Source organism: Arvicola amphibius, chromosome 12 (assembly GCF_903992535.2).
Source record: "Arvicola amphibius chromosome 12, mArvAmp1.2, whole genome shotgun sequence".
Classification (NCBI taxonomy): Eukaryota; Metazoa; Chordata; class Mammalia; order Rodentia; family Cricetidae; genus Arvicola; species Arvicola amphibius.
The window spans coordinates 155295426-155313253 of record NC_052058.2 but is presented as its reverse complement, the minus strand read 5'-3'; the positions used below and the strand labels follow the sequence as shown (position 1 = coordinate 155313253).

At 40.4% G+C, this 17828-nt stretch overlaps 1 protein-coding gene across 7 annotated transcripts in view; it reads left to right on the top strand.

Moving 5' to 3' along the window:
• Positions 1 to 12996, top strand: part of Zfand6 (zinc finger AN1-type containing 6) — a 64038-nt gene extending 51042 nt beyond the window's left edge. For 6 of the 7 annotated variants that reach the window (XM_038313525.2, XM_038313524.2, XM_038313530.2 and 3 more), the window contains 4 exons: positions 746 to 846; positions 6226 to 6270; positions 9773 to 9880; positions 12070 to 12996. In XM_038313525.2, the coding sequence (XP_038169453.1) occupies positions 746 to 846; positions 6226 to 6270; positions 9773 to 9880; positions 12070 to 12218 (403 nt within the window). In that variant the 3' untranslated portion in view covers positions 12219 to 12996. The remainder of the gene's footprint in view (positions 1 to 745; positions 847 to 6225; positions 6271 to 9772; positions 9881 to 12069) is intronic. The other variant, XM_038313526.2, reaches the window with a different exon arrangement.
• The last annotated feature ends 4832 nt before the right edge of the window (positions 12997 to 17828 follow it).

The window sequence follows — 17828 nt, the reverse complement described above, 5'->3', positions numbered from 1 at the left end:
ATATATATATATACACACACACACACACACACATACTTTGTTTGTAGCTCTGAAGTCAGAGATAGAGGAATGCATACAGAAGTACATGTTTTAGTCTCTGAACATCCTGGTGCATGCCTGTAATCTCAGGCTTAAGAAATGGAGGCAAGTGGATCAAGGCCAGGCTCAACTACACAGCCAATTTGAGGCCCTTCTAGACAAGAGGAAGAAGGGGGAGGGCCAGAAAGACTTGTCTGTTTGTTCTCTTACAAAGCAGGCTGTTACTTTTTCACTATGGTTCCTTTTTAAAAATCTAAAGTAGACACTCACCACTCTGTTTAACTCTGTTTTAGAATTTCTGAAGTAAGACTGCATCTTTCTAGTTTTCATTTAATGCGTTCATGTGGTTCATGTATATATATGCGCTGTTGCTTTGGTTTCCAAAGCATGAACTTTAGACCCAAATTAGCCTGTGGTTTCCAAGCCCCCATGATTATGTTAGGTTACAAGTGTCTCTGTGTTCTATAGTAAGTGGTACTTACTATGTCCCTTCAGTTATTATGGATATTTGGAAGGTGACCTTTTCAAACTGAACTATTACTGGGTACAGTGAAACTCAACTGAAGGAAGCAGTAGGTTCTCTTGAGCCCAGGGGTTTTAAATCATCCTGGGAAACAGAATAAGTCTCTATTTCAAAATCAAAGATGAAAAATAATTTTTAAAATTTTATGTTTAAAAAAAATAAAAATATCTCTTGCTTTTCTAGCCCTGTATCAAATCAGTCACTTTTATCAGAATCTGTAGCACCTTCCCAAGTGGACAGTACATCTGTGGACAAAGCAGTATCCGAGACAGAAGACCTGCAAGGTTTGCATATGATAGAGCATATGTTTGTTGTTTATTAACACTTGAGTTCTTGAGGCCAGAGGTTAGCATAGACGTGGATATTAGAAAATTACCTGCTTATAAGTACACACTTTGATAGTTTTGAGAAGAATATTTCATAGTCTCAGATATTTAATTGACTAGAATGTTGGGATCCACTTCCCACTTAAATAATGAGATCAGCATAAAGAGAAGACTCATCTGTTTGAAAATGTAATTAGAATGAGCAGTAAGGCATTAAACTGTACGCTCTGTTGTTTTCTCCAGTTAAGTATGAAAGTCTTGGTTCTCCAAGCACTGGGATTCCTGGCTTGCAGGAAGCTGGCTGTCTCTGGTTTTGACTGCTTATCTGAAGCCTTTCTTCTGGGTGGCCAGGCACTCCTCTCCCCATGTGCTGCAGTGCAGCAGACCTGTCCAGCTGCTTGCAATCCTAGGGTGGCACCCCATTCCCTTTCACCCCGGCTCCATGGAATCAAGCGGCTATATCATCCTGTCATCCAAGGGAGTGTACTGTGCAAAGACAAGTTCAGGGATGTGTGACACCATGGCAGGGTTTAAGGAGAGAGCACACCGACCTGTTGGCATCCTGTATGGCATGGGCATCCTGGTGACATGATATTCACTTGAAGTTTGTTGAATTTTATATTAAATAATATAGATAGTTATCCTTGATTTATTTCTTTCCCAGTTATTGCTTAAGCTGATTTACCTATTTGCAGATTTTGCTACAGGAAGTGAATTTTGCTGTGTGACCAACATAAATATTTTAACCTACCCCCACATAGCACTATAAATTGATAAAGTATAGTGTACAATTTTTTTGTAAATAGAAAAGTTTAAGGAAAAGTAGGGATGTGTGGGTTATTTTAAATGTATAAAATAAAAAATGTTAAGTTACTCACTAGTAACATAAACTAAAACAGGTGGTTTCAAAGCTTAGCTTTATAGAGTGACATGTGCATTTGAGGGCAGATGCTAGAGGCAGCTGATGGAGCTGAGGTTGCAGGGAATTGTGGACCCTGGAATTGAACTTGGGTCCTCTGCAAGAGCAGTATGTGCTCTTAAACATTGAGCCATCTCTCCAGTCTACTACAGAAAATGTCAATGAGTGAGGAAGAAGTGATGAATTTAGAGTTTGAGAGCTGACGTGGAAGATGTAGGTAGGTGGAAGAAAAGTGATGAAGGTTGTCCCTGGTTAGGCAGCTGCAGTGAGAGTTTGAAAGCAAAGCAGGAAGGTGAGCCAGAAAACAAGGTCGCTTATCTGGGTCCTGATTAGTTTCAGGCCACAGACACCACCAAAGGGGAGTTCCAAGGAGCAAATGGTTTTGAGAGGGAGGCTAGCAGAGAAGGAAGAGAGCAAGGCTGCTCACCAGGAGTTAGAGCAGAACACCTTTCAGGTTGCTGTCTGTGAAAAGAGTTCAGAGAGACAAAGACAGCTGGCTGTGACGGCGCGTGCTGCCTTTAGTCCAGAAGAAGCAGGCAGATTTCTGAGTTCAAGTCCAGCCTGGTCTACATGGACAGCAGGACAAAACAGCCAGAACTACATAGTAAGACCCTGTCCTGATAAAACAAACCAGAACCAACAAATAAGATTAGAGGTGCAGTAAGAATTGAACAGTTTGACAGAAGATAAAGATTATTGGTAGGTGAATTAATAGTGCAATAATATTTATTTTAGGTACTTCATCCCATCCTGATAGATGGAGAACATCATAGTTCCTTCCAGCCCCCCTTGAGTGTATTAACTGAGAAAGTGATTGAGATGTCATATTAGGAGAGATTGTGGAATGATTTTGAAAGTTAGAGTTTCTTTTTTACAAGTATGTTTCGAATTACATTTAGGATCAGTATTAAGTTCCCTAAAGACTTAGCATTCCTAACTTCAGCATACAGACTCTTTGACAAGTCAGATATGTTTCACTTTTACGTAACTTTAGGAGGGGATTAGTCTTCAACTCTCTTAAGTCTCTTAACAGCCTCCTGCGTGCGTGTGCGTGTGTGTGTGTTTATATATGTGTTTGCATGTGGAGGCTAGAGCATAGGGTGTCTGTCCTTTTGCCATCTGCTTTTCTTATTTTCAGACATCCTCTTATTGGCCAGAATTGACCACGTTGTGTAAAGAGACTGGAGTGATTACAGACACATATCACTGGGCCCACCTGTTGTTTTTATAAGCATAGGTTCTGTGGGGCTAAACGCAGGTCCTCATGCTTGCAGAACAAAGCACTTTTCAGACCTTATCCAGAACAATTGTTTTTATTTTTTTTATTTTTAAATTTAAAATGTATTTTTCTTTTTGTCAACAAATGTAATATGCTTCTTTGTATATATATCTACTTATATGTACACACACTTTGTACATAATTTCCTTGCTGGCCAAATCAGAGAAATGATGTTTTCATCTGTTGAATGAATAAAAACAGAAAGGCCCCTGCAGCACACATGGGGAGCTGCGACCTGGCATCCACTGTGGCTCTGTTCCCTCCACTAGACACTGTGGTGCATATGGACTGGGATTCACTGTATGCATCTATCTGGTGTGCCCAGTCTCCTTTGTTCCCCCAGTAGGTCAGATCGATTGGTTAGGCAAGCTGACTGGTATCTGTGTGTATTCCAGTGTCACTGGGTCTTTCAGAATAGTATTTCCTCTGCAGGTATCCTCTTATAATTAGAATATGGTACCACCAAGTAGGTGCTGCTTTTATTTTGGCATGATGGCTCTAAAGAACTTTTCTCATGTTAAATGAAAAGCTAGCCTATTGCTTTATGTTGGTTATTTCATTCCCCTTTTTAATTAAAAAAGATAGCTCTATCTCAAACTCTTCTTTAAAATCTAAATCATACTTTTGGTTACCTTCCCAGCCCTCCAGGTCTTGGGTGGTGCAGACTGTAAAGAAGATGGGGTTTAGATGTAGAACTTCTGGTTTCATATCTTCATGCTCCACTGACAACATTTCTGCACTGTGTTTTCATTATCTTTTAATCAAGTCCACCTTACAGGAAATTTAAAATAATTCAGACTGCAAAGGCAAAATGAGCTGTACAAGCAGTGAAAGATATTCTTGTTTTGTAAATTACCCAAATGATTCGAGAGTTGTCAGACTTAGAATAAAGGATGACTGTAAAGCTTTCCAGTGTAGAATGAATCAGCTTTTTTGGGCTGTCAAGGAGAAAGCAGAGAGAACCTGGATTCTTGGGAGAGTTGTTAAATCAGTAGTTCATAGTGGAGGAACTCTTGGGCTAACTTGGGACTATTATTTAGGAAAGCTTACATAGTGTAGAAATCAGGGATCTCATGTCGGAACATGGTGGCCTTTAATCCCAGCTCTTAGGAGGCAGATCACTGAGTTCAAGGCCAGCCTGGTCTACAGAGCAAGTTCCAGGACAGGCCCCAAAGCTACAGAGAAACCCTGTATCGAAAAGCCGAAGAAAGAAATGAAATCAGGAATTTTATCAGATTTTGAAGAATGGGTAAAAACAGCCAAGACAGTCTTGAAAAAAATTACAAGACTTAATAGTTCCCAGTTTCAGACTTTATTAGAAGATAATAGTGATCCAAACTGAAGTGCTGTCATAAGGATACTCACACAGATCAGTGGAATAGTATTGATAGTCCAGAAACAATACCCAGAAGCCTAAGGGTGGTTGAACTTAGAGGTCTAAGGTCATCCAGTCGGAAAATGAAAGTCTAATCAAAAGAATGAATTGGATCCCTATTGCATAAAAGATGTAAAAATGCACCCACAACCAAAGCCTACACGATTATAAGAGCTGAGACTGGAACAACTCTTAGAGCAAGTGTAAATTTTGTGCCTTTGGATAAGACACCTAAAGCAATAGCAACCAAAGATCGATGGCTTTTGTTTTCATGAAGAGAACAGAAAAGCAGCACAGAAGATGTGTTACACCATCTATCTCATAATGGATAAAGAAAAATTTCCTGTCGGGGCATATAGTTCAGAGGTGGGGCACTTGGGCAGCATGCATGGGATCCTAGTTTAAATCTGCAGTAGCTATAAACATAAGGAAAGAGAGGGAAAGAATGCAGAATGACAATTCAGTGAAGATAGGTAGAACCGTGCTAGGTGGCCAAGAGCATTTGCTGCTCTTGCAAAGGACTGGGTTCTATTCCCAGGGCCCATATGGGGCCTTGCAACCATCCGTAACTCCAGTTCTAGCTCCAAGGGCGTAAATAAGCATGTGGTGCCCATACATATGTTCAGTCAGAACACTCTCACATAAAATACATGTCTAATAAAAACTTAAATGCAGTGTGGGAAGTTCCCAAAGGAGTAATAAGATGTTTTTAAAAGAAAGAAAATGGGCAAAGGGTCTGAGTAGTTTCTTTCAGAAACTACAGACTGACAGTCAGCAGGTGAGAGGATGCTCTGCATCAGTCGTCACCAGGGAACTGGAAAAGCATCCCCATAGTGAATTGTCATGTGACGCCTCTGCACGGTGCTGCAAACACTAGTAATAACAAGTGTTGGTTTGCTGTGTGTAAATTGAAACACTTGCACATTATGGGAATTCAGAATAGTATAGATGCTTTAGAAAGCAACCTGGTGTTTCTCAAAAAGTTAAGGATAATTATCAGGTGAACTAATATCTTCAGTCTTAATTCTGAAGAGAATAAAAGCACCAGAGTTGTTCTTGCCATCTACCGTGTAGCTTCTGGGGATTGGACTCAGGGTGTCAGGTGTGGCAGCAAACAGCCTTACCTGCTCTGCCATCTTGTCAGGCCTGTTTCCACTGAATATGGAAAATAATAAAAACTGGACTTGTTTCTTTTGGATGCTAGTACCAGAGCTAGTCTGATTTTTCTCTTAGAAGTTAAATTTTTTTCTCATTTTACATAGAATTTTAAAATGGGGAAAAGCCTAAATTTTATTTAAGTCTACATATAAGAAAATGAGGTCTCTTTTGAAAAGAAAATTTTCCCAGTTGGTGGTTTTACACCATGAGTATCTAGAGAGCATTTGTTCTGTGTTAGCACTGGGTTCAGAGCAGAAGTTAGCAGAATAATTAAGTTCCTCAGTTTTGATCCTTCACTGGGCTGGAACTCTGTGGTAGAGTGCTTGTCTTACGTGCTTGGGCTCTGCAAATGCTGCACACCAAAAATGCCTTGTCTAGTTCTTGGGAATTGTCAAGACTGAGGAAAAAATAGAGAGAGAGGGATACTGTATCCCCCACCAAGAGAAAGTGGGCACATTGAGATAGTGTTTGGGGGTTACCTATCATGTCATCTTAATTTTAAGTTTAGTTTGGTTTTTCACTGTGTTTATGAATATGCTCCAATAGATAGTGTTTAAATCATGTTGTGTACTTACTGTTACATTTGTATTCTTTTTCTGTTTGCAGGACCCAGAGCAGAGGGCCTTGTTCCTCTTGAATGTGATCCTCCATGTGGGTAGTTAAACCACTCTTACCTGTCCAGTGCTTTCTGAAGTCTCTTAACAATAATGACCAGTAGACCGTGTCTAGTCAGGGTTCCAGTTAGCAGTTCAGCTGGCCAGCATATTCTTAATGATTTTGCTGCCTTTATGCTGTCCCATCGACCTCACCACATAGCTGTATGATCAGTGGGTATGACAGAGACAGTGACCAGTTTATAATTACTAACAGTATACGGTGTGTTTCTAGCTCTCATTTCTCTGTATGAAAACCTGTCTAGTTCTAAAGAAACCGTTCTTAACTTTAAAGTCAGTAAGACTGTGGTTCTTTGGCTTCTTTGCTACTAAATAGCTCTAGTTGGGATTGAATAGTTCCTTTTATATAAACAGAATTGGATAGGGCATTCTGTGGTCTTAATATCTTGCATGTATAACCCAAGGAAACAGTATTTTCTTAGAATCAGTCTTTCACAGAATGCTCACATATCACTTGTGAACTGAGGCTGTGCAGATGTTTCCATCATCTCTGCTATATCTGATACCCAGCAAGCCAAATGCAAGCTCTGGCTTATGGGCCTTTTCAGACAGCTGACCAGTCTTTTAACTTCAAAGTTGCATCTGCCATCAGTAGTTTGTGTTAGGTCTTTAGGGCTAATCTAGTTTCACTTTGAAGTATGTCACACCGCTTGTGTTCAAAGGAAGGACGTGAAATTTTACTCTTCTCCATTTCCAGATACTGCTCAAAATTTATCAGTAGTTAAACCAATTCTGTTTAGAAAAGAAGTCAGGGATAGTGTTACTGACATTTAAGTATTAATTTGTTTGACTACCATATTTTTTTGAGAACAGGTTAGCTGTAATGGCTTACAAATTTAAAAAAGTAAATACACAGGTTCATTTCTGGTTACAGTTTAAATTATTTTTGAGTTCGTTTATACACCCAAGCCTTACCTAATTCTGTTTTAGAGACAAAAACAAGGCACCCTTGTCCATAATGAGCTCACATTCTAAGGGCACTTTTTTTTTAATTGATTTTATTGAGCTATACATTTTTCTCTGCTCCCCTCCCCGTCTATCCTCTCCCATGGTCCCCATGCTCCCAATTTACTCAGGAGATCTTGTCTTTTTCCATTTCCCATGTAGATTAGATCTATGTAAGTCTCTCTTAGAGTCCTCATTGTTATCTAGGTTCTTTGGAATTGTGATTTGTAGAATGGCTTTTCTTTGCTTTATGTTTAAAAACCACTTATGAGTGAGTACATGTGATAATTGTCTTTCTGGGTCTGGGTTACCTCACTCAAAATGTTTCAAGCTGTCGTTATTTTTTTCTGCTGTGCAGTACTCCATTGTGTAAATGCACCACATTTTCATTGTTCATTCTGTGGTCGAGGGGCATTAGGTTGTTTCCAGGTTCTGGCTATGACAAACAATGCTGCTATGAACATTGGTAAACACATGTCTAAGGGCACTTTTTATAGAAATAAAAAGCTTTGTGTCTGGTTTGTTTTTAAAAATACAGTGTGGCCAGGTGTGATGACTTACACCTGTAATCCCAGCACTTGTCTCGAAGCAGGAAGACTGAGTTTGAGGCCAGCCTGGGCTACAGAGTAAGACCCTGTCTCAAAAGCCATGAGAAATAAGGCTGTATATTAGTAGGAGTTTCTCTGGCCTGGGTTTAACATTTTTGGTAGAGAAGTTGAGCTGCAGAATTCTTCATTACCATATTTCACTCATAATGTTTGGTGTTTTGTCTGACATCATGCTTTTTTAAATACTAGATGAGTTAACATAAGCAAGTTACAATCCACAAGCAAGTAAGTGAGTGTCCGCTGTAAGTAGATGGTTATAAGGGTGCTCTACTCTGGCTGTGGATACAGTGGGTAAGTGACTTAATGCAGGCCCACACACATTTATTCCTTGAGTGGTAGAGGATCATGATAGTCTCTGGTAACAGGGATGATGGGACAGGTTCCTGCCCTCAAAGAATTCACTTAGGCCAGGTTAAATGGACAGTTACAGGCACCTAGGAAGTACCTGCGTAGGAGCACAGGATAGGGAGGGTTTCCTGCTCTGAGACTGTAGGGGTGGCTCCATTAGTATAAACAGGAAAGACAAGATGGAGTTAGTTGCTAAAGATCAGGCACAGCAAGGACCTCTCAGGAGCACACACAGGTGTGAGAGATATGTCAAAGTCAGGCACCGCAGTGTGGCACAAGCATGTGGCCACGGAGAGGGTGGAAGGAATGGTGAAGATCCCTGGACCTTAGCCTGGGGAATAGTGGGGAACCATCAGAATGTTTTAAACTATTTACTTTTCACCTACAACACATGAAGCCTCAGTAACAGGGTGGAAAGCCACAGAGTGTTGACGAGGGAAAGCTATTGGATCTTGACTCTGAAGAACACACTTGGTTGGGATGGGAAAGCCTCTTGGGGTAGCTTGTAGAAGTGAGCCAGAATAGTCAGAGTGGTGACTCCTGGGAAGGTCCCTGGTTGTGACAGAATGGGCAAGTTGGAGTTTGAACCATGATAGGCTACTTAACTGTTTCCTAGCAAGATGTCATGTGTACCGGGCAAGGTTACAGCTGTCTCTGAGGCACCCAGGAGGTGACAAGTGACAGGAAAGGGCACATTAACAGAGTTTAGTAACAGTGACTCTAAGTTGCAATGCATCTGCTCTTGATTTTAGTATAAAAATGCATTGTTAGTTTCAGTCTTTTTTTTTTTTTTTTTTTTTTTGGGGGGTTTTCGAGACAGGGTTTCCCTGTAGTTTTTAGAGCCTGTCCTGGAACTAGCTCTTGTAGACCAGGCTGGCCTTGAACTCAGAGATCTGCCTGCCTCTGCCTCCCGAGTGCTAGGATTAAAGGCGTGCGCCACCACCGCCTGGCTAGTTTCAGTCTTAATTGTGTCATTTTAAAGTTTCCTGTGTCTGATTATTTTCCCTAGCATCCTGTAGGGGTAAGGTTGAGAAAAAGTCTCATTCTCTTGCTTTGGCTGGCCTTTTACTTACTCTGTAAACAGCAATCCTCTGGGTACTGGATTATAGGCATGTGCCACAACTCTTGGCTTAAGTGGTTTATGTGACACGTTCTGAGAACATGGGAATTTCTGCTCTCTGAGAAGTCCATGTAGACCAGACAGTTAAGTGTTATGCTTTCATACGGCTATTTTCTTCTTAGGCTGTTTTCTAACTTAGACTTCATAGGTAGTATCTATTTCTGTCTCTCTGTCTCCTTGCCCACTTTAGATTAGAAAAGAAGAAAATTTGTAAGCCATTGTTTAGAATCACTGTTAGTGTATTCTATTATGTGTGTACATGCATGTAATGACAGGAGGGTCGTGTTTTATAACAACACAAATTTATGAATATCTTTCCTGACCTATAAGTCAGTTCCTTAGCTAGTCTTTAAATTACAGATCCACGGGATAGTATGGGGTGAGGGTCACCCAGCACCCAAACACCAGCTATTACTGAATAGTTAAATTTGCCACCCTCTTGTTTTTCCCAACTTCAGTATCAGATACGACGCAGCAGCCATCTGAAGAGCAAAGCAAGTCTCTTGAGAAACCAAAACAAAAAAAGAATCGCTGTTTCATGTGCAGGAAGAAAGTGGGACTTACTGGTAAGGGCCTCCTTGGATGGTTTAAAGTTAAGATCATGTTTTGAAAACATATGCTCGCTGTTACTTGCCAAATAAGATTTTTACTGCCTTTGTGAGCATTGGTGTACATACATGTCATCTTCTGGGTTGTCTTTATTTTTTCAGCATTTATAAATTTATGTCGGTCAAGCAGTGGTGGCACATGCCTTTAACCCTAGCAAGAGACAGGAGGATCTCGCTGTTAGTTCAAGGCCAGCTTGGTCAGCTTGGTCTACAGAGTGAGTTCCAGGACAGGCTCCAAAGCTACAGTGAAACCCTATCTCAAAGACCCCCCCCCCCCAAAAAAAAAAGAAAAAAAAATCATGTCAACTGGGTTTGGATTTGCTAAGTAAGGTCAGTGTAGCAAATGCTGGTGAAGGGCATAAATGTCTCCTACCTTCAAGGAGATGGTATTTTGGAGGGACTTTGGTAAGCTGTAAAGTGCTTTATGTGAAATGGTGCTGATCATGGACCATGCATGGTCAGTGAGCTAAAAGCAATCCAGCTTGGTGCAATGTGGAAGAACTTACTGTTGCATGCCTGCTGCTAAACTCAGTTGTCAAAATTGTTAAAGGGGATTCAAAAGAATTTAGAAAAGAATGTATGTTAAGTACAGTCAGACTGCCCTGAGCATTCAGGGACAGGAGTTCTGTAATGAGGTAACAAATGGGGTGGAGGCCTGTAAAGGAAAGTGCAGTCTCTTCTCCGACAAGGGAGCTGTGTGCTAAGAGCACGGCAGGCTTTGTACTTGGCTTCTGGAGAGTGATGCAGCTACAAATAGTTTTTGCTGATTGTTTACTTAGGCATCATGACAAATACTTGTATAAAAATTAGAAATATGGATAGAGAACAGTTAAGATTTTGAGCGAAAATTGTGCTTCAAAGGGGAGTATGGTAGCACATGCCTGTAATTCCAGCACTTGGGAAGTGGGGACAGAAGGATCACAAGTTCAAGGCCATAAGCTACATCAGATCTTGCCTCATAAAAATGGAAAAGAAAATGATACCTTAGGATCACTTCATACTACAGAATATATTGTCACTAAGGAAGGAGATTAAAGTTAACCTAAACTGTCCCACTTCTCCAATATATATTTAATTTAAAATACACAAATTTAATATCAAATGCATATTTGATATATTCATAGAGTCTTAGACTTCCTGACCACAGGTCTGGGACTTTAACTTTTTATCTAATTTGTCTATTGTTTGCTTTAATTTTTTATTACATAAAGATTCAGAATATGTATTTACAGTTAAAATGTGGTTAAAAAAGTGATTGTCAATTATTGGTTAAAATACTGATTTTTCCTGAGCTATGTTTCCCCAAATCCATAATAACCTAAAATTCTGATTTGGATGGACAAGATTGCCACTTTGCTTGCAGCTGTATTTGGGTTTCAGCCCATAGAGCTTATCCCTAGAGTAGCTTTTTAGTTTTTTATTTTGTTTGTTTATTGTTGTTGTTGTTTTGGTTTTTCCAGGCAGGGTTTCTCTGTGTAGCTCTGGATGTTCTGGAACTCGCTCTGTAGACAAGACTAGCCTTAAACCCACCTGCCTCTGCCTTCTGAGTGCTGGGATTAAAGGTGTGCACCACCACCACTGTCTGCCTAGTTAAGTAGCTTTTATTGGGTGTTTATTGTATATTATACAGTCACTTGATCCATATAGTAATTTATGATTCCATAAACAGTGCACATGTGAGTCTCAGGGAAGCTTAGGGATTTGCCTCTGATAATGAGGCCATTGATGCACAGAAACCTGACCCCAGAGTCCACCAAGTTCAGATCGCCTAAGAATTAGAGGAGGAGGAGTTACATCATCAGTTCCTCGGGACTCCCTAGTCTGGCCTTAGCAAGTGTCACAGTCGCCTTCTGACCGTAGCACTTGTTTTTATATTACACTTTCTCAGTTTAAAAAGAAAAATGACCCATTTTCAGTTTAGCAGTGAAACCAACTCAGAGAAGAACCAGGACGTGCCTGATCCAAACACATCTGAGGACAGAAGAAAGAGAGACAGGAGCTCTGCTAGTGAGCTGAGAGTGTGGCTCTGGAACTGTGCAGTGGCTCCTCAGAGACTTGAGACAGTGTCACTTAGCATTAGCTGTGGGAGGAGCTAGATCTTGCCCTCCCTTCTAACCCGTGCTGTACACATGTTCCTCCATTTCCAGGGTTTGAATGCCGGTGTGGAAATGTTTACTGTGGTGTGCACCGTTACTCAGATGTGCACAATTGCTCTTACAATTACAAAGCTGATGCTGCTGAAAAAATCAGAAAAGAAAATCCAGTAGTTGTTGGTGAAAAGATCCAGAAGATTTGAGCTCCTGCTGGAATACAAAACCCTTTGACCATCTGCAAACTAAAAATTGACTTGAGGTTTTTTTCCTAGTCCTTGGGAATGTAGAGCACCGTATCTTGCATAGACCTTTGAATCATGCATGTCATCAGAAGAATAGATTTTTGTTTTTGTTTTGAAAATGACTCTGAACATTTATTTCCATTGCAGTTTCTGTGGCTGAAAAGAAGTATTATCCTTTTAAGATCATTTTAATTTTAGTTGAGTGCAGAGGGCTTTTATAACAAATGTGGAGAAATTCTGGAGGGCTGTGATTTTTCCAGTATTAAACATGCATGTGTTGATCTTGCAGTTTATTTCTCATTGTGTATGTATATATAGCTTTTCTCTGCAGCACGATTCCCTTTTGATAATGCCCTTCTGGGCACAACTAGTTATCAGTAACTGAATGTATCTTAATCATTATGGCTGCTTCTGTTTGTTTTCTCATTAACAAAGGTTATACATGTGTTGTTAGCATATAGTTTCTTTGCACCACTATTTATGTCTGAATCATTTGTCACAGGAGAATATGTGCTGTTGAGATTCTAAATTTATGTTTTTTTTTCCTTGTTAGTTTTTTTCTTTTTGTTTTGCAAGGGAAAGAAAAGCTGAATGCATTTCACTGCTGACTGCAAATTTCTTTCAGATTACTGTTCATTGGTCTGTGTGTGCACAGTATAAAGAATAATCTGAAGTCATTGTGCTGTATTTATGTTTATTCACCAGTCTTTGATTAAATAAAAAGGAAAAATGAGAAAAATTACTGCTTCTTTTTCTTCTTTCTGGTAATTTTGTCTTTTTAAACCTTTTACAATTTTGCTTTCCTAATTTGTTAAAAGTACCACTATTTGTCTTATATCTATTCATGCTAATTTGTTATGACAAAATTATATTATGAATTGAAGACCATAGCATTTTTTCAAAACCAGGTTGCTGAGATGTCATATATTCTGGCCCTCATCTGACTGTCCTGCATTCCAACACACCAAATTAACATATAATGGGGGCTTTTTTACTCCATAGGATTAAAGATATTAAAACTGTGCATCAGTAGAATTATAAAATAGAAATTATAAGCGCTCCTAAGACCTACTTGTTCTCTGTTTTCCAAACTTTTCTGGAAGTTAACCTGTTTAAAAAACAGACAATGGGGGCTGGAGAGATGGCTCAGAGGTTAAGAGCATTGCCTGCTCTTCCAAAGGTCCTGAGTTCAATTCCCAGCAACCACACGGTGGCTCACAACCATCTGTAATGGGGTCTGGTGCCCTCTTCTGGCCTACAGGCATACACACAGACAGAATATTGCATACATAATAAAAAAAATAAATATTAAAAAAGCAGACGATGGTTGTATTTTACAATATAATTTTTTAATGTACAATTTCTTAATAGTAATTACTGACTAGTGTATATAATATGGTTTAATATTAAAATTATATATTAAGCTGATCATGCAAATAAATTTAAATGAGGATTAACTACTGTGACTATCTCAGCAGATTCAGATAAAGTAACCCAGGCATGGTGGTATGTGTCTGTAATTTCAGCACTTACCAGAATGATTACTATAAATTCAAGGCTAATCTGTTCTCTATAATAAACCTGGGTAATATAGTGAGAATTTGTCTTGGGGGGGGGGGGAATTCGTTTCATAGTTAACAAAATGACAGGATTAGAAAGGGATTGGTTGATTAGTTATGCTGGAGATGGGGTCCAGACTGCATGCGAGGCCAGGAGTCTACAGACCTACATCCTAGGCAGGAGTTTCCTGAGGCCAGTGAAATAGTTGCGAGTGTGTAAGTGATTGCCACAAAAGCCTGTTGTTAGCACCAAATTCCAGAGACCTTTACCACTATCATGGGCGGGGACACACACACAGAATAGTAAATTTATAAAACAAAACTAGGCCTGGCAGTGGTGGTGCACGCCTTTAATCCCAGCACTTTGGAGGCCAAGGCAGGCAGATTTTTGTGAGTTTGAGCCCAGCCTGGTCTAGATTGAGTTCTAGGACAGCCAGGGCTACACGAAGAAACCTTGTCTCAAGAAATAAAAGCAACAACAACAACAAAAAGAAACTATAGGAAAGATTTTCTTTAATGTCTATGTAAAACCTATCAAAAATCAAGCATCTACCAAAAAGTGCAAACTGTTTCAAAGTGAAAGACAAGGTGCCCATTTTACCTTGTGTATTTAGAATGCTGTTGCACATCCTAACCACTAGCACAAAACACCATGAGCCAGAAGCAGCATTCAGTTTTGAACATTTTTATGATTTTTATTTGAAAAATGGCAAACCTTAATAAATCAAGGAAGAAATCAGTAGTAAGGTTTAGTTAGGCGGCAAGTCAGGATGCTGGTTTTCACAGGTTTACACAGGTTAACTGAAAAGCCAGAAGACCTGCAGTAGCATGCGTCACCAGTATGTTATTTTGAGATTGCTTTGGGGTCCACTCGATTGCTTCGCAAAGGACCTAAATGAGCTCTGGTTTCAGGGAAAGATAGTGTGTTGTTGCTTCAGGGAAAGGAGACAGAGCTGGAGGGAACAGTTGGTTGTTCAGAAAAGGGAGATGAATCCTTTCACACAGTAGAGAAGAATGTTAAAAGGGGGAGACAAAGCAGCGCTCTAGAACTCCAAGAGAATAAGATTAATACTTAGACCATCCCAGACCTTAAGATAGGTCAGTTCTTGACTGAGTAGAACATTTAACTGAATATTTTTGGGAATTTAGTAAAGGATCTATTTAGCTTGTTGCTCCTTTTTCATACTGGCTTCTTAGTTTTATGCTTTTTTTTTTTTTTTGGTATGTAATCATTAAGATTAAATAACTCAGAGGGGCTTGGAGAGAGGGCTCAGTGTTTAAGAGCACTGGCTGTTCTTCCAGTGTACCCAGGTTAAATTCCAAGCCCCACAGAGCAGCTCAAGTTCCAGCTCATGCCAATGCATATTAAATTAAGTAAATAAAAGGTAAAAGAATGGCACAACTTCCAAGATTTAGACAAAAGACCAAATCTAGGAATCCATAGACTAGAAGGGTCTGAAATAACAAAAAACACAGAGAATGCACTTAATGAAATTAGAGGAGGAATTTTTTCGATGCTACAGAAAGAATCCAAAGGCAAGGGGCATTTCGAACCCCCAAGCGGCATGACCAGAGCACTTCTTCAGTATACACTGTACAAAAGAACATTAAAAGAAGTAAAAGAAAAGTGTCAAGTCACAAACAAACATCAGAATAACAGACCTCTCAACAGAAACCCTGGATGGACGTCAGGAAAGCATGGGATGATAGATTTCAAGTTCTGGAGGGGAAAAAAAAAATAACCTATCCAGACTATTTTTAAACTCATGGAGAAATAAGGCCTTTTCAAACAAGCACACATTGTTGCCATTCACGATCACAGAGTGCACTTGGAGAATCCTAGACACAGAGAGGAAAGGACAGGCTCAGCCAAGAGAACATAGGAAAGAATTTCATCAGAGGAATATAACCAAGCAAAGGAGAACTAAGGAACAATCCACGTGCCCAATACAGTTAATAAGCAAACTTTTAATCAAAATAGGAAAGAAAAGAACATCCCAACCAACCAGAAAAAGCAACAAAATGTGTAGGAATTGACAATAATAGCCTGAATTGCTGGGCATGGTGATGCCAAAGTCCCAGTACTCAAGAGACTCAGGTAGCTACCACTTTGAGGCTAACCTGGACTACTTACTGAGTTCCAGATCAGCCTTAGTACCAGGATGAAAACCTTGACTCAAAAGAAAAAAAATAATGTTAAAAACAATAGCCTAAATAAACTATCTTTAACACTCTATTCAAAGAGGCAGACTAGTTGACTGGATTAAAGAACAAGATCCAACTGTCTCTTGTCTCTAAGAAACATACCTGTGTGACATCACTCAATTTACCAAGTGAATAGACGCTGACATAGCTTCTCATAACTGAAAAAGTAGACATCAAACCAATACTAGAAGAGACAGTCACTACATATTAGTAAAAATCCACTGAAAAGACAACAATCATAAACACATATGCACGATAGTTTCAATGGGCATCCCAGTTTCATAAAACAAACACCAATGGACTTGAAAAGAACAGAGATTCTGATATAATAATCTTAAGCGACTTTAATATTTCACTCTCATCCGTAGGCAGGTCATACATACAGACTAAAAAGCGATTAAAAAAACATAAACCTTCAGAGGAATTTAGATGCAGCCGACTTAACAAACATCTACAGAATATTCCATCTGTATTAATAAATTACTCACTGATGTGACCAGATACTTGGCAGGGAGTATTTAAGGGTGGAGAAGTTTATTTTAGGTTTACAGTTTGAAGAGATGCAGCCCACTATTAGTAGGGAAGGAGCCTGAGAAGGCATGGCACTGAGGGAAGAGGCCGATCACATTGCATCCGCAGCCAGGAAGCACAGTAAGATGAATGCTGCCATCTATCTCCATTTCTCCTTCACTTATTCAAGGCCTCCAGCCCAAAGAGCGGTTGCTGTCCACATTCCGTTAACCTTTGTGAAACACACAGACACGCGTAGGTGTTTCCATTGTGATTCTAAATCCGATAGTCAAGTTGACAATATTAAACATTAAACCCTCCAACAGCTAGAGAGTACAAATTCTCAGAAGCCCATAGAACTTTTCTCAAAATTAGACCACAGTTTAAGCCATAAAGCACGTCTTCGCAAATACAAAGGAATTCAAATAATCCTTTGTATTTTTAGCAGATTACGTTCCTGAAGCATTTGCACCAACAAAGCCATAATCTGAGGGATACCCCCATAGACCTTACTTGAACTAACATGCACGCCCAAATTTCTAGTCAGTGATTAATCCTTCTTCTAATATTGTGGACCCAGAGTCCATAGTCTCTCCTCCCTCCCTCTTAACACACACTCACACACACACACACACACACACACACACGCGCGCGCGCGCGCCAGGTGCGATTCTAGGCAGTCTACCAACATTAACTAGTTGAATTCTTTTATCTACTCAGAAGCGGACCTCCCTTCCCGCTAGTTTTATAAAGGGGAAAAAAGATGAGGCAGAAGAACCCTGAGAGGTTAAACAGGCGCATCACACTTTTCCGGCTCTTGGCTCCAACTCCACCCTTCACCAACAAAAGCTCTAGAAAGCTTCTCTGCGGACCCCGAGCGAGGCTACGCAGGCAGATGAGCTGGGGCGTCTGCAGTGTCCAGTGACGCTGGAGGAGCTGGAGGCAACCCTGGACAGAAGATTGGGGTCACCAGGTGGATCCCCAAGTGCAAACTGGTGGTGGAGTCCGAGAAAAAGCAGGGCTCCTAGGGAGGCCGGGACGCTTTGAAGCACTGTGGGGCCTGGAAATGAGGCACCTACAGGGGCAGGGCCTTAGGGATAGGGCGTTCTAGGTGAGAACGAATACCTGGACCCAGGGGTTGGACCAGATAGACGGCCCTAAGGACACAGGGGCGGAAAGGTCCTGGGTTCCGGGACAGAGAGGGGGCAGGACCAAGGCGGGGTGTAGACGGGTCCTGGGGGAGGGCCGGGGGCGGGGCGTTTCCGGGGTTCCGGTCATCTCTGGGCCTAATAAGGAG